We start from the raw sequence: 23,060 nt of genomic DNA, 5'->3' as shown, positions 1-23,060 counted from the left end.
CTCCCCTCCACTCAGGACCACAGCAGCATCTGTTGTGCTAACCACCATCTCCGTTGCGCTGGAACAACATCTGGCACATGGCAGACACATAGGAGATACTGCTCCAGAACCCGACGATTGTCCCTCCCTGAACGGTCTTGCTGTGGCCCAGGGGTGGTGACCCCCTGACCCCGACCACCCCTCACCTGGTGGCCCCATGACTAGACCTGTCCCAATACAGCAGAGAAGCCACAACGTCACTTTTTAACATTGTTTAATGTTTCTCTCGGAGTCGCAGGGTACGCGGGAGCCCTGAAGCTTAGGAAGGGGCCAGGTGACACTGCTGAGCTCCTCAGGGGATCTTAGTTTAAGCTGGTCATTGGCCAAGTACATGGAAGCCTTTGAACAGCAAGATTGGCTAATTTTAGCACGGGGCGCCCAAATTCATCCCGTTTCCAGTCGCCCTTGGTTTTGTCCCGCTTAGAGCAAAGGTGAGTTATGAAAGTCACGCCACATTTTTCACGTGTTGTTTGGAGCAGGGCTGTGAGCACAGCCTCAGCCAGGGCCCCTTGGATGACCAGGGAGCCACAGGGCTCTCGGGGACAGCCCTTTGTTCTATTTTTAACCAACATCACGTTCCTGGAGGTGCCCCTTCGGTTAGACGTCAAATGCCGGATAGAGCAGGTGCCGGCTGAGGATCAGAGCCCAGGGCACCAGCCTGGCAGGCCCGGCTTTGCCAATTCGGGCTGTGTGGTTTGCCCCATTACATCCCCTCCCTCAGCCCTCACATCCACACGTGTAAAATGGGCAGATTCTTTCGCTCTAAGAATCTGTGGGCCCGGCTGCTCCCCAACTGGCAGGTCAGGGAAGGGCACCACTGGGGCCCCTCCTGGTCACAGGTGAAGAAAGGAGTCCTGCTCTGAGCCTCAGGGACTAGTTCATCTGCAGGGAGGACACTCTCTCCTCCCAGGCGTGGCCTATGCACACCTGGCCTTCTGGCACATCCTACCTGGCCTGCATGATCACAATTAATTCTGTTTTTCTTTGAATGCCTTTGGGCCCAGCCAGCACTCCCTGGCTCCCTTTGCCTTTCTTACTCTCCACCCCATGCCAGCACTTCCTGGAGTCACCTCCCAGACAAAGGGTTTGCACATCCTCAATGAGGGGCATGGTGCCCTTGGATGTGACACCCTGAGAGGGACACCAGCACATGGATGCCGAGGCTGGCTGGGGGTGCAGAGCCTCAGTCTGGGCATGCAGAGATACGGGACAGACACAAAGTGAGGCACATTCTATTAGAAAGGAAGGGCTATATTCATCCCAGACTTCGGCGTCAGAAATTCCACAGAAGGCTGTGGGAACAGTCCAGATTACGGGAAGCTAAAGAGATAGACCGCATAGACCGCATAAATGCCTTCTCCAGTCAATGCTGGACCTGTCCTGCTGAGGGAAAAGCCGTAAAGGATATTATTTTGTCAACTGACAAAATTGGAACAGACAATAATATTCCAGGTCTCTTTGGCTCTCCACCTTAAAACGAAAGAGGTGATTTATCTTCGGGCTTCCCCTCCCTTTATTTTTTGGGTGAATCATGGATTCCTTTGAGAATCCAAGAAATCACTTCACATTTCACACTCTGAAATGCATGTACGTACATGCTTTGTGGCTTGTCACCTCCAGAAGCTCACTGGCCGTCTTGGAAACTCTGCTAAGAATTCTTGGACTGATGGTTTTCTGACAGACCTTCTAGTGCTACATTCTAAAGTTGTTTGTTTTTTTTTTTTAAAGACTTATTTATTTATTTATTTATTTATTTATTTATTTATTTATTTGAGAGGGAGAGAGAGAGCAAGAGCGAGCGAGCACAAGCAGGGAGAGGGGTAGAGAGAGAAACCTGATGCAGACTCCCTGCAGAATGTGGAGCCCCAAGTGTGTGTGTGGGGTGGCTCCATCCCAGGACCCTGAGATCATAACCTGAGCCAAAGCCAACTGTAGGATGCTTAACGGACTGAACCATCCAGGCGCCCCTACAATCTAAAGTTCTAAAAGCAAAGTTCTAAAAGGGTGTCCTTCTGTCTAAAATAAGTCTCTTGTAGACACCAAATAGATGGGTCCTGCTTTTTTATCCAGTCTGAAACCCTGTGCCTTTTGATGGGGTCATTAAGCCCGTTCACGTTCAGAGTTACTATTGAGAGATATGAGTTTAGTGTCACCATGATATCTATTCAGTCCTTGTTTTTGTGGATTGTTCCACTGAACTTCTTCTTAAAGGGGAATTTTAAGAGTCCCCCTTAAATTTTCTTGCAGAGCTGGTTTGGAGGTCACATATTCCTTCAGTTCCTGCCTGTCTTGGAAGCTCTTTATCTCTCCTTCCATTTTGAATGAGAGCCTTGCTGGATAAAGTATTCTTGGTTGCATGTTCTTCTCATTTAGGACCCTGAATATATCCTGCCAGCCCTTCTGGCCTGCCAGGTCTCTGTGGAGAGGTCTGCTGTTACCCTAATACTCCTCCCCATAAAAGTCAGGGATTTCTTGTCTCTTGCTGCTTTAAGGAGAATGAAACTAGACCACTCTCTTTCACCATACACAAAGATAAACTCAAAATGGATGAAAGATCTAAATGTAAGACAAGATTCCATCAAAATCCTAGAGGAGAACACAGGCAACACCCTTTTTGAACTCGGCCACAGTAACTTCTTGCAAGATACATCCACGAAGGCAAAAGAAACAAAAGCAAAAATGAACTATTGGGACTTCATCAAGATAAGAAGCTTTTGCACAGCAAAGGATACAGTCAACAAAACTAAAAGACAACCTACAGAATGGGAGAAGATATTTGCAAATGACATATCAGATAAAGGGCTAGTTTCCAAGATCTATAAAGAACTTATTAAACTCAACACCAAAGAAACAAACAATCCAATCATGAAATGGGCAAAAGACATGAAGAGAAATCCCACAGAGGAAGACATAGACATGGCCAACATGCACATGAGAAAATGCTCTGCATCACTTGCCACCAGGGAAATACAAATCAAAACCACAATGAGATACCACCTCACACCAGTGAGAATGGGGAAAATTAACAAGGCAGGAAACCACAAATGTTGGAGAGGATGCGGAGAAAAGGGAACCCTCTTACACTGTTGGTGGGAATGTGAACTGGTGCAGCCACTCTGGAAAACAGTGTGGAGGTTCCTCAAAGAGTTAAAAATAGACCTGCCCTACGACCCAGCAATTGCACTGTTGGGGATTTACCCCAAAGATACAGATGCAATGAAGCGCCGGGACACCTGCACCCCGATGTTTCTAGCAGCAATGTCCACAATAGCCAAACTGTGGAAGGAGCCTCGGTGTCCATCGAAAGATGAATGGATAAAGAAGCTGTGGTCTCTGTATACAATGGAATATTCCTCAGCCATTAGAAACGACAAATACCCACCATTTGCTTCAACGTGGATGGAACTGGAAGGTATTATGCTGAGCGAAGTAAGTCAATCGGAGAAGGACAAACATTATATGTTCTCATTCATTTGGGGAATATAAATAATAGTGAAAGGGAATATAAGGGAAGGGAGAAGAAATGTGTGGGAAATATCAGAAAGGGAGACAGAACATAAAGACTCCTAACTCTGGGAAATGAACTAGGGGTGGTGGAAGGGGAGGAGGGCGGGGGTGGGAGTGAATGGGTGACGGGCACTGGGGGTTATTCTGTATGTTGGTAAATTGAACACCAATAAAAAATAAATAAAAAAAAGTAAAAGGGCTGTGATGTAGTCAACTTACTCTCAAATGGTCAAAAAAATCTACTATTTATATATAATAAAACAATAGTAAATGATAAAGCAAAGCAAATGGCAAAACATGCTTTAAAAAAAGAGGTGTATTCAGGTATTGCATACACGTACTGTTTTTGTTCTTGCAAATTTTTTGTTTGATGTTTCCCAAATAAAATGTTAAAAAATCAGTTGCCTAGTGACTAGTAATCACTCAGGAAGTGCAGCCCATTATTCACGTATCAATATGAGGAAGAGTTATCAGCGTCCAGTGCCCCTGGTGAGAGGCAGGCGCTGGCAGGCACAGCTGCTTAGCCAGGCACCTGCAGGCCTCAGGTTGGGGGCCAGGAGCCCAGGTGGGTGGGCAGGAACGAGGTGAGCAGCTGGTGGACAGAAATCTCAGTGACTTTCTATTCAAACTTGAACTACTTGATGATTTTTGCTAAGGGAGCAGTTCTGTGGACACTCAGGGACTATGGTTTGTTTATTTTACCTTTCTCCTGGCGTCTTACCTGCCCCTCCGTGGCATAGATTGTTGCAGTGAAACTTGCTACCCAGAATCACATTCTGTCCAAGCCTGGAGGGACTTTCCTAACCACCTGGTCCAACCTCTCCATGGGATCAGTGAGAAAAGGAAGGGCCAGTGGAATCAGTCACCATATCCACTGTGATATGACAAAGGAAGGGTGACAGCTTGTGCCGAAGGTACCCCAACACAACCCTGCTTACTCTACTCAGGGTAGCACGGCAAAATTATATTCTTGTTGTACTCTTGTCTTGAATATTTTCTTTGAGGGCTTGTGCCCTCTTCAGAAGAGCCTAAGTGCTAAAGCATGGTACACGAGAAAGAGTATTCTGCTGGAAACCAGGATGCTTGGATTTAACAAGTAAACTGGCTGTGTGGCCTTGGGCAGGTGGCTCTCCCTCTCTGAGCCTTGGTCCCTTCACCTTAAAATATGAGACTTGATTTACTTAGTAATTTCTTATCCTTTCATAGGGGCCATGGATTCCTTTGAGGATCTGATAAAAATTGTTGGACTGGTTTTTGAAGCTATGCACTTTGAGATGCACATAATCTCCAGAGGTTCACAGACCCCCTCATGGAAGCTCCCTGCTTATATAGTATTCTGATGAGCTGTCCAGTTACCAGTTTCTCAAGTCCTATAAGCCTTCAAAATAGAGTCAGTGGGTGGAGCCCCCACTGGCACCAGGTTGAAGAATTAACCTATCCATCCCCAAGTCACTTCTTGGGCTCTACTCTGGTTAGAGACCAACATTTTAAAGTTATCCCGATGGTAGCCACACTCGGGGTGTGCACAGCATAATGTATAGACTTGTTCAATCACTGTGTTGTACACCTGCAACTAATGTAACATTGTGTGTCAACTGCACTTCAATTAAAATAATAATAATAACAATAATAATAATAAAATGATCTGTGGGAGCTACATCTATGACACAACATGAAATTGCTTGAAGTAAAGGGCCAGCTACCCTTTGCCTTTGGCTGGAAAATTTCAACCTTTGGCTGCACTCATGCCCATTGACCTTAGAGAAAACAAGCCCTTAAGGGACTGGCAAGACTCCTTTCAGCCAATGGAGAGGAAGAGACCACCTAGCAACTCGCTTGTCATCTCTATCCCATCCAATCAGCATGAAGGGAAGCTGGCTAGACAAATTCTACTTAGACCAGTCCCTGGGGCTATTACTGGGGAGAAAAAATAGAGCGTTTAATTAAGCCCCACATGTGAGCAATCAATTCCAATTTTCCACTTCTAATTTGGTAGAATTTCCACCGGGCATGTATTAAGATGCTGTAGGATCTTGTAATGTTGGGGATGGGCTTACCTAGGTTTCTTATAGTCCTGGCACCCTTTTGCTCAGATGGCTGGAATATAAACCAGAGGAGAATGGAGCTGCCTAGGTGGAAGCCATCACAGGATGGGCAGAGCTGCAGTGAGGCATTATTGCACACACGCAGCACAGAAAAAAAGGCCTCCCAGGAGAAGAGGGAGGGCCGGGTATGGGGTCCGATGTGGCTCCCAGGCCTTCCATGGGCTTTCGAGGATTCTTCCTTGGTTCTGGAGGTGTGCTCTCCACCTCAATTCAAGGGGACCTGGCTAGAGGTGGGAGGGTGTCTAGAAATTCTCACATCCTTTTCAAAATCATTCTTTTCAAATGTTTTACCTTGGGATGCAGAGCTCTCTGCGCACAAAGCAACCCCGAGGGTCTTGCCAGAGCCCCTGTCAGAAAAATCACAGATCTGGCCAAAGCCCCACACATGGCAGAGGGAAAGGAGTTACAGTCACAGAGAGTGAAAATCAGGGCCTGAGTGAGCATTCAGGTCACAAGCACCCAAAGCTCATGAGACTGTGCTATTCACTTCCTGGGGCAGATGGCATGGGGTAGGGATTTTACAGAGGGGCTTTCCTTGTGTGTGACCACCATGCCACTCTGCAAAGAGCTTCCTTGGTGAAATGTCAGTGTGGGAAGGACTGGGGTCGACCTGCCGATTTGGAGGGTCTGGAGGGATGGAGGCATCTACCCCATCAGCTGGGACGGCTCCCAGAAGGGAATGAGGGCTACCCTTGAGATGAGGCTAGCTTGCGGCCAGATGCTTGTACAGGATGCTGCCCTGGGCCAGAGCCGGCGTGGTGCCTGGTGTTGCAGTCAGAGGAAGTCAGGTGCCTGGCACATGGTGGGCCTGCACTAAACGCCAGCAGAATGAATGAAGAGCAGGCAAGCTGTCTCCGATGATGAAACACTGACGTGCTTACACACAGATGACATTGGATCCCCCATCCCTGACAACCTCACCACCACCATTCCATGTGATGCATGTCCCAGTGCGCCTTCTGCAGTGGGTTTCCAGCCAACTATAAAGTGCACAGCTGTGTCATTCAAGGAAGGTGCCATCGAGGCCTCCCCCAGAAAATAAGCGACACCAGGACTTGGCACTCCTCATACAACTAATAATTAGAGGAAGGAGGTCCTCAGAACCTGTCTGAGCCACCTGGTCATTCTCTGCCCGACACTGGTCTCCCTGCACGCTGCCTAACCGTCTTCATCCACACCTGCTGTGTAGCCACATCACTGCTTCCTCCAGCATCTACCAGAAAGCCCAGATCCTCTGCTCAGCCCTCACAGCCTACCACCTTCCCATTCCCACCCCCTCCCAACTTTAGCTCCCAGAACATTCCTCCTCATTCAACCCCTCCTGGGTCTGGGTGAAGCCCTCTGTGAGCTGGTGGCTCAGGATTCATGGTTCTGGCCTCAGCACACACTGCTTTTAGCTTGAACAACTTGATCCTGCCTCTGCTTCCTCCACTGGATGCAAAGGGCTGAATCTGTTCGTGAATGAATACCTAAATTGACAAACATACTTAAATAAAAGCGGAGGAATTTACACTGGTCGTGCATGGCGGCAAGGGGCAGATCCTAAGGCTGCTCACATTTCTGCACTGAAGCTATACTGCATCTGCGGTGGGTGGCTGAGCTGAAGGTGGAAAGCCGAGGTCTCTTCAGGGCTGGAGGAACCAGCAGCAGGAATGGTTCTCTCCAGGGACAATGCAGTGCCCTGCAAGAGTTAGCCTCTGTCAGGGCCAAGAGCTGGATAATTGGAGAATGTCCCAATAAGAGTCCAGTTGGCCAAGGAGGGCCTGCTGTGCTGGCAAGTGGCATGCCTGCCCAGGTCCCAGGCACATCAGGAGGAATGGCAGGCCACCAGCTCCCAATATGGGGTTTAGCACTGAGGCCAGTTCTGCCTTCTTGGCTAAAAGCTTCCAGAGCCGGGGAGGAGGCAGCAGCATTCGGGAAATGCCACTGGCTATGGTGAGTGGGGAGAGGACATATTGATCTCTGCTGGAACCTGCGATAGGGCTGGGTGGGGATATCTGATCAGAAGGGTTTGCAGTGACTGACCCCTCTGGTTCCTGTTGGTAGGGTAAGCCTGGAAAGAGAGCCTCGGGGGGAGGAATGGAGTTCTGTAGGCTGGGTTCTGTGCATCCAGAACCCAGCCTGGGGCATGGAAGACTGCAGGGGAGGAAGAGGAGTGGAGGATGGCTGACCTAACAGAAAGAGCCAATGTGCTCAGCAAGGTGCAGAGAGGGGGGAAAAGGCAGGGAGCATCCATAATGATAGCCAGAATTGCCATGGCCGGTGGGGTCAAGAGTCACAACAAGCAAACAGCTGTGGCCTTGAGCCCCTCCCAGCTTTGGGAGAGACCCTGGAGCTCTAGAAACATCCTACCAGATGGTCTACACCTGGTATTCTCTAGCTGGGTCAGCCGAGGGCGCTGGGTTGCAGTCCTGCCCTTTTCATGGAGGGTTTTGAGTTAAATGTAGTTAGTGGGCAAGGCGGGGCCCTCTGGGACCAGGTCGTCGACGTCACCCAGGAGTTCGTGTTCACTGGCCGTGGCGGCGTGCTGCAGGTGGCGAAGGCGCGCCTGGAGCTGCTCCTGCTCCTTCTTGAGCTCCAGGTAGGAGTGCGAGAAGGTGTGGAAGATGGATGTGGCTGGGAAGGCCATGATGAGGATCCCACTCAGGATGCTGCTGAGGGCCACCATCTGGCCCGGCACGCTGCGCGGGACCATGTCTCCGTAGCCCACCGTGGTCATGGAGATGACGGCCCACCAGTAGGAGGCCGGGATGCTGGTGAACTCCAGGACCCGCCCGGACTCGTTCTCAGCCACGTAGACCAGAGGGGAGAAGAGGGTGACGGCCACGCAGAGGAAGAGGAGGAGCAGGCCAAACTCTCGTGTGCAGCGGCGCACAGTGAGGCCCAGGCTCTGCAGCCCCAGCGAGTGGCGGGCCAGGCGCATCACGTAGAGGATGCGCAGCGCCCGCAGCACCCGCAGCGCCAGCCCCACCTTCTCCAGGTACGAGCTCCCCCCTGGCCTCTCACCATCCTCCCGGGGCTCGCCCGACACCGCCAGGGACACGTAGTACGGGGAGATGGCCAGGATGTCGATGATGTTCAGGGGGCCTTGGAAAAACTCGCACTTGTTCTGGGCCTGGACAAACCGCAGACAGAACTCCAGGGAAAACCAGGCCACGCAGACCGTCTCCACGATGAAAATATAGTAGCACTTCTGAGAGCACTCACCCTGGGGAGGCGATAAAATGCAGGATGAGAGTGGTGGGCGGCAGCGCTGGGAAGGGAGGAAGAAACCATGCCGAGAAGTGACTCCTTGTATCTGTAGTGACATCGACATCAGTATCAATACCATATATATCTGTATAGGTTCTATATAGATTCTATTTATACCATATAGTTTTTCTCTGTTTGTATATTATCTATCATCTCTCGATCTCAATTGAGCTCCGTGTGCTGTAAACTCTCAAAACCCCCTTTTTAGATAGCTCTCAAGTTGTGGCTGGGCACGTGGCCAGTCAGCTAGATTGGGGACCACCCTTTCCAGCCTCCCTTGCAGCAAAGTGTGGCCAAATAACAAAGAACCCACTCATGAAATGTGAACAGAAGTGATGTGTGCCACCTCCCATCCCAGGACTTAGGATGTTGGTGTGAGTTCCTACATACTTTTTCATTGTCAGCTGGGGCAACCCACATGGCCCTGCAACCCAGCCTAGAACCTACAGATTGGACCAATGCCCCAGGAGAGGATGGAGTGGGAAGTGGGATGGAGTGGAAACAATCTTGAGTCTCCAACTGAAAGCTGCTCACTCACCTCGATCCCTTTTTGCAAGAGAAATCAATATCTTTTTTTTTAAATTTTATTTTTGGGAGGGGAGGGGCAGAGGGAGTAGGAGAGAGAATCTCAAGTTGACTCCACACCGAGCACAGAGCCAGATGCGGGGCTCCGTCTCACAACCCTGAGGTCGTGATCTGAGCTGAAATCAAGAGTTGGGGCCCCAATATCTATTTTGTTTTGTTGTTGTCATTTTTTAAAGATTTTATTTATTTATTTACAACAGACACACAGAGAGAGGCAGTAAGAGACATAGGTAGAGGAAGAAGCAGGCTCCCTGCATGGAGCCCGATGCAGAACTCAATCCCAGGACCCCAGGCTCACGACCTGAGCCAAAGGCAGATGCTCAACTATTGAGCCACCCAGGTGCCCCCCACCCAATATCTATTTTGTTTAAAGCCATTCTATCTTGGGGCCGCTTTGTTATAGCAACCAACCTTCACCTTCACTAATCTAAGCCCCTTTTGTGTTCCATGCATTGTTCTAGTGTTGTCACTTCTGCTACATGTGATGTCATGAGCAGGCAATGTGACCCCATTTTATGCCAAGGACATGGTTCCAAGCAGTGAAATGACTTCCCTGAGCTCACGTACATAGTAGATGATCTCTCAGCCACTGCATGGTATTTTGTAACTTCCTTACCTACCATTCTTCATTCATTCATCCAACAAAAATGCACGGAGGGCTCATCTGTACTAGGCTCTGAGGCTCTGGGGGTAAAGTAGTAGAGAAGCAGATGTCAATTCTGGGAGGTTGGAGCCTGGTGGGGCAGAGAGGGCTCCAGTGTCCCTGGTACAGCCCTGTGATGGATGATTGCAACTATTCACACAGGGTCTGTTGCCCTCTGGATATTGCAGCTAGGTGGGGGCTACTGTGGATTCACTGTTGCATCATTCATGCTCCCTGCCTGGCTCCTGGCTCCCAATAGAGAGTTCCATTGGCCCCTGTGCCACTTAAAGCATGGCCCTTGGACCAAAAACATCAGCTTCCCTGGAGAGCTTGTAAGAAACACAGAATCGTGGGCCTCACCCCATCCCTAAGGAATCAAAACCTACATCTTAACAATCTCTCAAGTGATTCATGTGCACATCAAAGTTCAAGGAGCTCTGGTCTGGCACAGTGGTTCTCAGCTTTGGGTGCACATTAGAATCATCTGGGGGCTTTGCAAACCCCCCTGATGTCCTGGTTAGGACCTCAGAATTTTAATTTAGTTGATTGAGGTTTGAATCTGCACAGTAGAACTTTCCAGAAGTTATATATATATATATATATATATATATATATATATATATATGATGGATGAGTGAATGAATGACCAAAGCTAGTTGCCTGAGTGGAAAGTAAGATGTTGACAACTTCAGTTTTCTTTGGATTAAAAACCTCTGAAGTGGAAAAAGAAATTATTTCCACTGCCTGCGCCCACAGGAATACTGAATTGAAACGAAATGCTCTTTTTATGTCTAGCAGCTGGAGGAAGAGAGAAAATGGGGTGGTCTGTCCCCATCTCAATGTGCCTGTCTGTGTCTGTGACTCAGGTTCAAATCCCACACTTCCACTGACTGCAGATCCATTGTCTTCTCTGGACTTGTGGTTCTCTACACTGGGAGAAGTGTGGTGAATGGAAATGAGCACACAGAAGTGAGCAGGCTGTTGCACCTGCAGGCACACGATATACTGTGGCTATGTGTGCGAGATGATGCACAGGTTACGGATGATGTACGGTATCTCTCTCTCACTGTCTCTACCACTGTAGCTATCCTTGTGAGATGATCCACTGGTTATGGGCACAGCCGGCCTGGTCAGTACGAGGGCAACAGTACCCTTCTCCTTTCCCTGGATTTTACAGGAAAGGGAAGAAATTCTCAAACACACAAGAGGTCTTTGCCCTGACCATCTAGGGTTTGCTTCAGAATCCGGGAGTCTGGGTGGCTCAGCGGTTGAGCATCTGCCTTCAGCTCAGGGCATGATACCAGGGTCCGGGGATCGAATCCCACAGTGGGCTCCCTGCGAGGAGCCTACTTCTCCTTCTGCCTGTGTCTCTGCCTCTCTCTCTCTCTCTATGTCTCTCATGAATAAATAAATACAATCTTAAAAAAAAAAAAAAGAATCCTGGAGTGCCACAGATTTGGGACCTGACTCTCTAGTCTTGCTACAGACTTGCTATGTGACCTTGTAGTGGTCACTGCCTCTCTCTGTGCTTCAGTTTCCAGTGAAGAGGTTGGAACAGAACCAGTATTTCTCAAAGTGGATTTAGCATACCCTGCATCAGAATCCCCCAGAGTGCTTGTTACAAATGCAGATTCTTGGGCTTTCATCACAAAATCAAATCCTCGAGTGGGGCCCAGGAATCTGCATTTTGGCAAGCCCTCCAGTTGACTCAATGGCATTTGGGAGTTTTTCAGACTCTGGGCCAGATTGTCTCTACAAGGCTGCTGTTGTAACATTCTGGAAGTTTTCTCCTTGGCTTCGGGACTTCTGGTAGCCTGGGAAGAACCTTTCCAGACCATTGACTCAATAGCTCAAGAAGGTGACTCCTGAGAGGTGAACAGGCTCTGCGGGTGCTCCTCTGCCTCTGTACGGGCATTTGGCTATTCAAGGCATGCACCACCCACCTCCCTCTGGCCTGGCCACCTCCCTGCACTGCAGCAAGCCCTCTGCTGCATCACCACCCTGTGCTGCTACTCTGCTCAAATCCTGAAACCACCCTCCCAGCACCAGTCCTCTGAGAAATGCCCCCTTTGAGGTGGAGATTTATGGGGCCTGAGCCAAGGAAATAATTCCTAGGCCAGCCACATTTGGAGAAAAATAGGAGGGAAATCAAAAACTTTCTTTTTCTCTGAGGAAGCTTTGGTTGTATTTTGTAGGTAGGGTGAACAACTAGTCCTGATTTGTCCACATCTTTCCTGCTCTGAGCACAGAAAGTGCCAGGTCACCAGAGCCCCAAAGTGCCAGGTCACCAGAGCCCCATGGTCCTGGGCAAACCAAGATGGATGTCACCTCCCTGAGGGGCCTCGCCACCAGTGGATAGAGGTCTGCTCTGATTGCTCCATGCGGCAAAGAGCGAGTGTCAGGTCTATGAAGACCAGAGGGTGAGCGATGCCACGCCGTGGGTGCTCTCACATGCAGAGGAGAATGCACTCTTCCATCTATGTGACATTCAAGACAGTGGACAAAATCACTCAAACAGCGGCCACCTCTGTGTGGGGTAGGGATGGGCTCTGAGGGAACACGAGAGAGCTTTCCAGAGGAACAGGAATTTCCTATGTTAAACAGAAGGTGCGGGTGATGCGGGCATACGCAGTTGTTCAGTTGTACAGCTAAGATCTATCCCTTTCACTGAGTGTACATTTTACAAATAAAACTGAAGTGAATGGCAGTAATAATAAGTGATTGGGGTGGGGGAGGGAATGGAGCAGGAAAGAACAAGAGTGACTCAATGTGGAAACTGAGTCATGGATCCTTGGGGGTTCAACATCATTCTGTTTACTTCGTAAATGTCTCTCATTTTTGGCCATGAAAAGCTAGAAAACCAATCAAGGTCAGAAATCAAAACTGAGAGACACCTGGGTGGCTCTGGTTGAGCATCTGCCTTCAGCTCAGGACGTGATCCTGGGGTTCCAGGATCAAGTCCCACATTGGGCTCCCTGCAGGGCAGCTTCTTCTCCCTCTGCCTATGTCTTTGCCTCTCTCTGTGTGTCCCTCATGAATAAATAAATAAAATCCTTTAAAAAAAGAAATTAAAACCTCAATCAGATGCCACCACACTCACTAGGAAGGCTGGGAGCATAAGGACCAAATATTAAGTGTGGGTGAGTCTGTGGAGAAGCTAGAATGCCAAGCATTCGGATGAGAATCTAAATGGTGCGGCAGCTGCGGGACATGGGGTGGTGGCTCCTCAGAAATTGAACACACGTCCATTAAGCTCCAGACCTTTGGTTTCAGCTCAGGTCACAATCTCAGCACAGAGTCTGCTTATGACTCTCCCTCTCCCTCTGCTCCTCTCCTGCTCTCTCTCTCTCTCTCTCAAAAATAAATACATGTTTAAAGAAAAAAAAAAAACGATAAACACGTGTTTGCTGTATGACTTGGCAATTCTACGCTTGGGTATTCTTTCAACACCAGAAGGAATTGAAAACATCCGTCTACCCGAAAACTTGTCCACACATGTCCACAGCTGCTTTATCCACAGCAGCCAAAAGCAGAATCAAACACAAATACCCATCAGCTAATGAATGGATAACCAACCTGTGCTGTATCCACACAGTGGAATATTATTCAGTCCTTAAAAGGAAGCTCTGATACCTGCTACAGTGTGGATGAATAACCCTTGGCTCAGTGAAGAAAGCCACATGCAAAAGAAAGCCACATTTACAGGAAATGTCCAGAAAAGGCAGAAGTATGCTGATGATTGCCGGGGGCCAAGGGGGCTCGGGAGAATGGGAAACACTGGGACAGGGGGCGTCCCTCCCTCTTTGTGGGAGGATGAAAATGTTCTGGGACAGAAGAGATGATCCCCCAAGTATACCCTAAAAACCCCTGATGTGTGCATTCTACAAGGGGACCTAGTAGGATACGGATTATGTCTTAATAAAAAAGAAGCCAGGGCCCGAGCCTGAGCTAGGCAGGTCGGTGGATGAGGCACTGAGGAGCCCCACAACTTTGCCCTGAGCCTTTTCCAAAAGCTTGGGAACAGCCCTGGGGTCAGAGGACAGGCAGGGCTCTCCAAGGCACACCACTGTCGCTGGGGGCCCATATGGACAGGCTGCCCTGCAGATGATGCAGGTGCAGGAAGGGCCAGTTCCAGAAACACCATCTGGGAGGGACTCGGGGCCAGAGTCTTGACATTGGAGCTTTCCTCACACCCTGGGGCCATGGAAGTAGGCCCGAATCAGCCACTTGCCACCCCCTGGTAGCTCAGCGCTTGTCCCTATCTGCTCAGCAGCTCAGGTCTTCTCCTTTCAGCCTGCGAATTCCTCTATCCATGCCCCGGCCTGTGGTCCAGAGTGGCTTCCTCGCCCTGCTGACTCATTCCTCGGCCCGGCTCACCCTTTCCCTGGGAACCAGTTCTCTCTGTCCTCTCCCCCTCCCCCGGGGTCATGCTCCTTTCTGCCCCTCTCTTTTCTGCACCCCAGCTCTAGAATACAGGGGCTCTGGGAGCATGGGCCAGAGGGCAGATGGGGGTCGGGGTTGGGCACGGAGCCAGGGACACGTGATGAAGCAGGAAGAGCAGGTGAGCCACAGTGAGGCAGGAGGAGTAGGTCCTGTCCAGGGAGTGGGGAACTCTGCCTGCTGGTCCCGATATAGGGAGATGAAGCTGGAGGGGCAAGAAGAAAACCCAAAACCGAAAAGCCAGTTTAAGAAGAATCCCCTGGAGCAATCACCAAATGTCACCAAACACGGGGAAGCTACTGAGAGCGAGGCAGTTCTTTATGGAGCTGATTCATGATCTGAGAAAGTGGCAGGGGAGGGTGAGCTGGCTCCAGCATGAGGCTTTCCGTGAAAGGGGAGGTGGTGGAAATGGCACCCCACGGGGTGACTTCAGTGACCCACCCAAGAAGGGGCATCGTTCCAGCGAGGGGCCCCTATAGTTCCACCTGGTGTTTAAAAAAATCTGTCTGCGTCCTCCTTTCTCCGGCCCTTAGCAAGATGTTGGAAGCACAGGCAGGAGGGAGAGCGCTTTGCGCCGCTGGGATCAGTGCACATCTCCCACAGCAAGGTCCCTGAACGCCCCCAGCAAACCTCCAGGGCAGGACTAGAATCTAAAGTGGAGGAGAAAGGAGTGAAGGCTGAGCTGGGGGTAGAGAGAGGCTTGTGCCTGTACTTGTCACCACTGGGTCTCGGGCACAGAGGAGGCCCTCGGGAAAGGTCTGCTGAACGCACAACTGAATGGAGAATAAAACAGAGAAGACGTCTGAGCCACCGGCTGCTCACCGTGGCTGGGAGAGGCTGATGGGCCACGCAGACGGGCAGGTGGAGGAGCCAGAGGGGTGTGAGCTGAGTCCCCAAGGGGGTGTAAACGCAGCCAGGGGTGGCTCCCTGCTGGCGGATGCGTGATGGCTAGGACCGTTCGGTCCTCAGCACCCGCTTCTGAGTAGCTGAGGAAACAGAGGCACAGGACAAGACAGTGACTGGTCCCAGGGCGGAGCCAGGGCGCGGCAGTGCTGGGATCTGAACTCCGCCGCGAGGAGCTAGAGATCCTGGCTCCTCTCCCTGGCGCGCTAGCTACTGCCTAGCTGCTGGATCCGGGTAGCAGCAGGGAGGAAGGCACCGGTCAGGAGAGGCGGAGCAGGTGCTCCATCCAGAGGGAGGGAAGTGCCCTGACCAGCCCAGCGGTCCGGCCAGGGCCGTGGCCACATGGCAAGGGGGCTGGGGATGAATGACCAGCTTGATGGTCATGACCCAGGACACAGGCAGAGGGAAGCGTGGAGCCTCGGAGACGGTGGCACTCGTCCCTGAATGATGGGATAAGCCAACTGTGGCCTGCAGCGACAGTGGAATATTACTGGGCCCTCAGAAGGATCTTCATCCTGTGCTGGCCCAGCCTGGTTCAGTCTATGGCGCGGATGGGCTCTGAAAACACCACGCTGAGTGACAGAGGGGGTCACAGAAGGCCACAAGGGTGTGATTCCGTTTGCGTACAATGTCTGGAATAGGGAAATTCACGGAGGCGGAGGCGGGAGGCCCAGCGCTGGTTGCTGGGTGGGCAGGGAGGGATTGGGGAGTGAGTGCTAACGGGGACGGGGTTTTATTTTGGAGTAGCGGAAATGTTTTGGAATTTGATAGAGGTGGAGGCTGTACAATATTGTAAATGTACCAAATGCTACTGGGCCATCTAGTTTTGGGTGGTTAATATTACCTTATGTGATTTTCACCTCGATTAAAAACCAGGGGCTGGGATGGCCAGCATAAGTGCTCCAGGAAGGTAGGAAATGTATCTTATTGTCTCCAGCGCCTAGAAGAGCATCATTTGTAGGCACTCAATAGCTTGCTGAATGAAGGGAAGGGGGGACGTTGTGATATCCTGTCGACCAGGACCTAACGAGTGAATACTAATGGGACTGATGTTTATTAAATGCCTCTCACGCATCAGCATTGTTCCCACCGCTGTGTGCAAATCACTCTGAATCCTCATCATAATCCCATGGGGGGACGGCCGGGAGCATCCCCATTTTACAGATGACCAAACGGGCTCGTGGAGGCTAAGGGACTCCCCCGAGATCACTGAGTTCATGAGTTGTGAGGCCACGATTCAAACCCAGAGGACCTGCACTCTGAACCATCCTGCTGGACAGGGCTGTGCTTCTCAAACCCCAGTGGCCTCAGAAATGCCCAATGCTGCAGAGCTGAGCATCTAGACCAGAGGTAGAGCAGCCCAACCGTGAAAGTGTTGTGTGACCCTAAGGAGTCAGATTTCAGAACCAGCTGGTAGATGAGCTCAATCCTGGCTCACATAACTAACTGAGCTTTAGAAAAGGATAAATGAAAAAAAAAAAAAGAAAAGAAAAAGAAAAAAGAAAAGGATAAATGTTGCCCAAGCCTCAATTTACTCATCTGTAAAATGGAGGTGGTAGTAATACCTATTTCTTGAAATGTTGTTCAAAGATTAAGTCCATTGATCCAATGTCAGCCTCATGGAGGCCACATAAATAAGCACCGGTGCTTTCCTCCCTTTCAGGTTGAGCTCTTCCAAAGAAAGTGGGAAAAGCTGGATGCACCTGGGAGGTGCTTAGGCACGTGGCATGGTCCTTGTTGTCTACAGGGCCTCCTCCCTCTTCTTTTTGTAATTTACCAACCTTGAGTGTAGACCCAACTGCCAAGTTTACTCCATGGGAGGTCACTGGAAAAAGGCAGAAGGAAAAGCAAAAGGAAAGCTGCCTCTGCCACCCAGCACGACACCGTGTCTGATGGAGGAGGTCTGTGGGTCCCAGTCCTGGCGTGTCTGTCGACCCCTGTGGTGTTAATTCATCTGAACAGATGGATGCTGCTAGGCCCCCAGGACGATGTGGCCCCCAGGCCTCCTGGCAGGGCCTGCCCCCAGAAGCAGCTGGCCAGCTGAACATCCCTGAGGGCAAATACGAAATATTGGACAAGTTTGGTGCTAGAGAGAACATTGTCTTTTTATGTAAATGTAAGGCAGTCTTGGGGAAAAAAAAAAAAAAAAAAGACCGCCTCCCCAGCCTCCTGGTTCTTTAAATTACCATCTAAACAGGGAAACACACTTTTTTTGAGGATAGCACCTCCCAGCCTCTCTCCAGGGAGCAAGCACACACAGAGGTGGTTTCCACAAGGTGAAAGCGTGGACGGGGACCCGGGCCATGGGCATCACCTCCTTTTATCCCAGGAGCTCCTGAGCCCAGACTGGGGCCTGCTGGGCCTGCGGGCCTCCCAGTGACCTCTGATTTGATCTCCAGAGTCCCCAGTCAACAAAGCCTAGGTTCAAACCTTGGGTAATTTTCAGAGTATTAGGCTTTGAAAAGACCTTGTCCCTCTGCATGTTCTAAATCCTGGCTTCTGGGAAATCCCTGAGGAACAGGTTGATGGAAATCTAGGGGTCCTTCCTCAGCAGCTGAGATCAAGGGCGTCCTTCTGGGGACGGGGGACAGAGGCCACTTATTTTGTCCTAATTTTTTACTGCAGTGTCCAAGTGTAAATATTTCTGCGAATGAGCAGGCTCTTAAATCACATGATTTGGTGCTAAAAAATAAAACAATGTCTGTGTTTGGAGCTATAGTCCTCCCTCGGGGTGGGGGGGAGCTGAAAGTCAAACGTTTTGGTTGGTTTGCTGTACGACAAAACATTTATAGGTTGCACAAGATACATGTTATTCCCACACATATTTATTGAGAGCCTACCCTGTGCCAGCCAGGGTCTGGTTCTCCATTTAAATCCTTTCTTTCTGGAAAGTTCTCCAGATTCTACTATATTGCCCTGGGATATATCTTCAAGGGAAGGGAACTTCCCTTAAATTGTCAACTGACAATTATGGGCCATCCACAGGGTTCATTCATCATATATTTGTGTTCTATTTATCAGTTCCCTCCATCTGCTATAATGTAAGTTCCGTGATTAGGGTGAGGGGGAACCATGGAGGAATGTAGAGCAGGACAGGAGCAACATTTTCAATTAGGAAACAAATCCAGTTCTGAGTTTCAAGCTCTCTAATAAACTTCCCAATGAAATGTTAAGATCATATGTCATTTCTCAGACTACTTGGCCCCTGGGAAATCTCCTACAAGTTCCTGGAAAAAGAGAGCAAGAGTGGGCAGGAAAACCTATTTTGCTGTTGCTTCCTGGGGCACAGTAACTTAGAAGTTAACTCATCCTTGAGTTCCCCCCATCCAGTGAGACTGACTGGGAGGCTCAGGACCCATGTAACAAGCAGGAAAACTGAGAGCCAAGAATCTTGGTTCTGTAGCTCCAAGAAAAAAGCTAAAGGCCCGGTGCCTCGCTTTCTCCACCTGAATGTGGAGCTGGGATGCCCACCACATTGGCTCAAGAAGGCAGGGATTGGGCCAGGGACAGTACATGGCACAGAGTAGCCGCTCAGCAAACACATGGTAAGTGCGCGGAGTGTGTGAACCCTCACAGTGATGGTTCCCCATTTTGCGGAGGATGAAACCAAGGTTCAGGGGGTTGAAGCAATTTACCTGTGGTCCACAGAGCCGGGAGAGGCCTGCCTAGCCTGCGAGCACCAAGGGGGGGCTTGTGAATACCGTGCCCACTGTGGGGCAAAGCCACCTCATGACTTTTGTGGGCCCTTGGCACTCCATGAGCCTTTTCCTCCAATATAATAATAATAATAATAATAATAATAAATTAATTAACATTAAAAATGATCTTTCACAACTGCATTGGTCTAAAAATGCATCCAATCCACACTAGATGATAATCTCTTTTTCTGTTGTTTTTAAAGATACTTAGACATTTTCACGGGCCCCTAAGTCCCGTGGGCACTGGGCCCAATGCCCGGTGGTCAGGGGCCACTCACCTTGTCTTCCTCGGCCCTCAGGTCGGGCATGGTGCTGACACACAGGCTGACCGCTGTGGTGGCCACGAAGAGGATGGACAGACAAGCAAAGACCTTGCCGGGGAGCCCGGAGTGCGGGTTTTCCACGGTCTCCCGCAGCCAGTGCATGAAGACCCCCCAGCGAGAGGGGTCCCCTGAGGGGCGCCTGGCCTCCTGCCGCAGGTGCAGCGTCTCCTGCTGGCGCAGCTCGGCCAGCTCCTCCAGCTTCCTGAGCAGCTCGCGCAGGCAGCATTTCTCCAGGTGGGCCTCCTCGATGCCCCAGTAGGCCAGCTCTTCCCGGAAGGACAGCACGCACGTCCCCCGCAGCAGGGCCAGCCGGCCGGCCGCCAGGAAGCTCACGATCATGCCGAACGCACTGGGGCTCCGGTCGAAGAAGAACTCCTGGTTGTCCTCGTCGTAGTCATCGCAGAGCTGTGAGATCTCCTCGTGGTTGCGGCACAACCTGAGTTTGCTCAGGCGGCTCAGCGGAAAGTCGTCCAGGGTGCTCCAGGGGAGGACGTACCGCCTGCCCCCGACGTTGACCAGGATCTCCTTCTTCAGGTCCGCGGCCGGGGAGGCGTCCAGGGCGCCCACCTGGCGGGCCCTGCGGTAGTAAAGGCCCTTGGCGGGGGGCGGCTGCAGGGGGCCAGGCAGGAGCGGACTCAGGGGGCTGCAGGAGGCCCGGTGGCCATGCCCGGGAGGCAGCCCCCTGGCTCTGAAGGGCATGGGCATCGCTGGAGATGTTCTGCAAGACAACGGGGAGAAATCAGTCTCGGGCCAGGACACTGCCTCCTGTTCCCTTTGCTGCCGCTGCTTCACGGGTTTATTGAGCACCTCTTACGCACCTGGGATCTACCTGTGAACAAAAGGAGACGATGGCATCCCTTCCCCGGTCAGAGCTGTGCCACTTCCAGGCTCTGCAGTCTTGGGCATGTGGCTTAACCTCTCTGATCTCAGCTTCATTCATGCCAATGACAAGTCTGGTACAAAACTTACAAGGCACAGTTGGTAAAATAGAGCTTAAGAGTGTTTCTTGACTTCACCGCTGGGTTCTGATCCCTTAGGGACTGCCGGCCCGGGCGGATTACTCAGCCTCCGTGAGTCATCCCTACAGGCTGGGGTAGTTTGAGGACCCATCTCCCTGGGCACGGGGAGGGTTACGTGCAATAATATACATGAGGCATTTCTTTGGAACACTTCTAGAACACTTCTCAGATGCCAGGCACCAATCTACCTGCTTCCTCTAATATTAACTCACCACAACAACAACACGACATAAACATTAGTATGCTCATTTCACAGATGAGGAAACTGAGGCACCGAAAGGTAAAGTAATGAGGAATGTGACAGTGCTTGGCAGAGTGTCTGCCCCCTAGGAGCAGCTCCACAATGACCTTATTTGCTTCCTCGGACCTTGCTATCAATGACAGCTCTGCTCCACGTTCTCGGAGCGCTGGCCATAGCCACCCTTGCCATGAATCCCTAAGCCAGTGACTCCCCCTCTCTGGACCTCGGTCTTGTTATCTGCAAGGTGAAGGGGCCTCTAATGCTCTCTCCATTTCAGACTTATTTGAGGCACTTGACTAGAATAAGGGTTTTAGATGTAGCCCGTGCATTTAAAAAAAAAAGAAATCTCCAAAACCTCTGTCATCCTCGGCACCCTGCAACCACTTCCTACACTATTCATTCTGGTCAGAGCTGTTTCCAGAGCATCTATAACCTTACATTCCAATATGCACTCCAATCAAGAGAAGAACTCGACAGCTGAATGGAAATAAAAGTTCCTCTCAATTTCAGAGCCAGTTGGATTCCGGCAGGCAGCGAAGAGTTGAATCACAGCCCGAGCATTTCACACTCGCTCACCACGCAGCGTTCTGTTACTCTGCATGCATTACTTCCTTTACAACGTATGGCCAGAGGAAGATGAGCAGCCTGCAGAGAGAAAAGACTGTTTTGAAATCTGGGGAGTCCCTCCCGAGCATTCTCATTTTCTGAGTGCAAAGCCCCAGACTCAGGGAGCTGAAGTGACTTGTCCAAGGTCACGCAGTGAATCCAAATCCAACCCTGGACTCTTGTCTCCCAGCCTGGGGCTCTTTCTAGAACACTGCCCCCACCACCACTACCAATAAATAAATAAATAAATAAATAAATAAATAAAAGAAGAAGAAAAGAAAAAACCTGCCTTGTCTGCGTTCACTGTGCAGACCCAACTTTGTCATCCACGGCCCCCCGAAACAGCAGGTGCACAAAACTCTGTCCAGAGCCCAGGAAAGGGATTCGTTCAAAACAGAGCTTTGGACAAGGATGGTAACAGTGTCCTGCAAACCCCCAGCCCTGCAGCAAACACTAACTTCCTCCCCTGAAGTTTAACTCACCTTCTCGTCTCAGGGAACCTTTTCCAGCTGTTTCTCTGCCGGGCGAGGGGAGCCCGTGTCTCAGTGGCCGGAGAAGAGACAGGTTCGTGGTGGAGATGAAGAAGAAAAGAAAAATTCTGAACACGGCAGTTCCTGGCAGAGTTAGTTTCCAACCTTTCTTGCCTTGCCTCTTCCCGAAAGCAGAGGTACATTCATTCTGCATCTCTCTCCAGCAGCCACAGCACGGCCCCCGGGCAGTGGGCTGGAGTTTTTACAAGGACCCCGAAGCCCGTTCCCCCGTGAGAGGTGAGAGTCCAAGGGGTTCATGCTGGGAAGGCGCCAGCCAGCTGTCCTGCTTCAGCAGTGGGCTCTGTGCTCCGAGCCCCACAGGAACAGCCAGTGTGGTCCTGCAAGAGAAGCGGGGGCGGGGGGGGGGATGGCTTAGAAATAATCTCTCCATCACCAGGCTGCCGGGAGCAGCAGCAGCCGCCGCGGCTCTGCCAACTGCCTGGGAGGCAAGGAGAGCTGTCCTTCCCTCCCCTCCAAGGAGGAGCATAACTCGGAAGAAGCAGAGGGCGACTTGGAGCAGAGAGCCGGGGCATCTGCAGCTACCTGTCCCCACACCCTGGAGGCTCTGGGGGTTGCTGATGATGCGGAGGTGCTGGGGTAAAGGCTGCCGGGGGCAGTTTCCTGCTTCTCACCAGCCCAGACAGGTTCAGCCAGAGAAGCCCAGCATCCGAGTGCCGGGTGGGAGCTCCAGAGGCTGTGTGCTGGACTAGGAGGAGGGGTGAGTGTGGAGTCACGCACGCCCAGGGCCCCTGCTCCCTGGTGAATAGCCAGGTGATCTTGGGCAGGTGACTTAGTGCCTCTGAGCCTCAGTTTCCTTGTTTGTAAAACATATGGAAATGGTTCAGAGAGGTCACATCAGAAGCCATGGAAGAGGCTTCTGCTGTGGGTTTGACTTCCTGGTTTGGCTTCCCGGAGGAGGAGGCCCAATTCCAGGACCTGGGTCCTAGCCTCAGCTCTGCACCACCGTGCTGTGTGTCCTTGGTCATTCCCTTCACCTCTCTGGGCCTCAGTTTTCTCAGTGGTCAGATGAGGACAGTCGAAGCCGTGATGGTGCAGACTGCAGAGCCATCTTCCCCTGTAGGTGCTCGATGTACATTGGCTCTTCTTAATTTTCTTAAGAGGTTCTGGGGCCCAGTCTCTTGGCTTCTGAAGGTGAGTTATTATCAGTT

General features: G+C 50.9%; 1 protein-coding gene across 3 annotated transcripts; it reads right to left on the bottom strand.

The window, feature by feature from the left end:
- Nucleotides 1–236: 236 nt before the first annotated feature.
- Nucleotides 237–22,366, bottom strand: KCNG4 (potassium voltage-gated channel modifier subfamily G member 4). Of its 3 annotated transcripts, none has more exons than XM_026004918.2 (4): nt 21,844–22,358; nt 21,194–21,400; nt 19,451–20,213; nt 237–8,859 (listed from the first exon to the last, which is right to left on the bottom strand). In XM_026004918.2, the coding sequence occupies exons 3-4, from the start codon at nt 20,198–20,200 to the stop codon at nt 8,089–8,091; spliced, it is 1,521 nt and encodes a 506-aa protein (XP_025860703.2). In that variant the 5' UTR covers nt 20,201–20,213; nt 21,194–21,400; nt 21,844–22,358; the 3' UTR covers nt 237–8,088. The 3 variants fall into 3 exon arrangements, with proteins under 3 accessions (XP_025860703.2, XP_072587515.1, XP_072587514.1); XM_072731414.1 differs by having other exon boundaries at nt 3,773–8,949; nt 21,844–22,366; XM_072731413.1 differs by having other exon boundaries at nt 3,773–8,859; nt 20,314–21,400; nt 21,844–22,225.
- Nucleotides 22,367–23,060: the final 694 nt, after the last annotated feature.

This window comes from Vulpes vulpes, chromosome 12 (assembly GCF_048418805.1).
Source record: "Vulpes vulpes isolate BD-2025 chromosome 12, VulVul3, whole genome shotgun sequence".
In the NCBI taxonomy this organism is placed as follows: Eukaryota; Metazoa; Chordata; class Mammalia; order Carnivora; family Canidae; genus Vulpes; species Vulpes vulpes.
The sequence above is the reverse complement of the archived record's forward strand: the minus strand, read 5'-3'. Positions and strand labels throughout refer to the sequence as shown.

Excerpts from the sequence above, each read along its gene's own strand:
- KCNG4 (XM_072731413.1), bottom strand. The coding sequence starts at position 20,435 with ATGAATGAAGCTGAGATCAGAGAGGTTAAGCCACATGCCCAAGACTGC. Across the intron at positions 20,214-20,313 it reads TGTTCACAGGTAGATCCCAG|AACATCTCCAGCGATGCCCA; the intron begins GTGCGTAAGAGG and ends GTTGTCTTGCAG. Across the intron at positions 8,860-19,450 it reads TGAGGGCCGAGGAAGACAAG|GGTGAGTGCTCTCAGAAGTG; the intron begins GTGAGTGGCCCC and ends TCGCCTCCCCAG.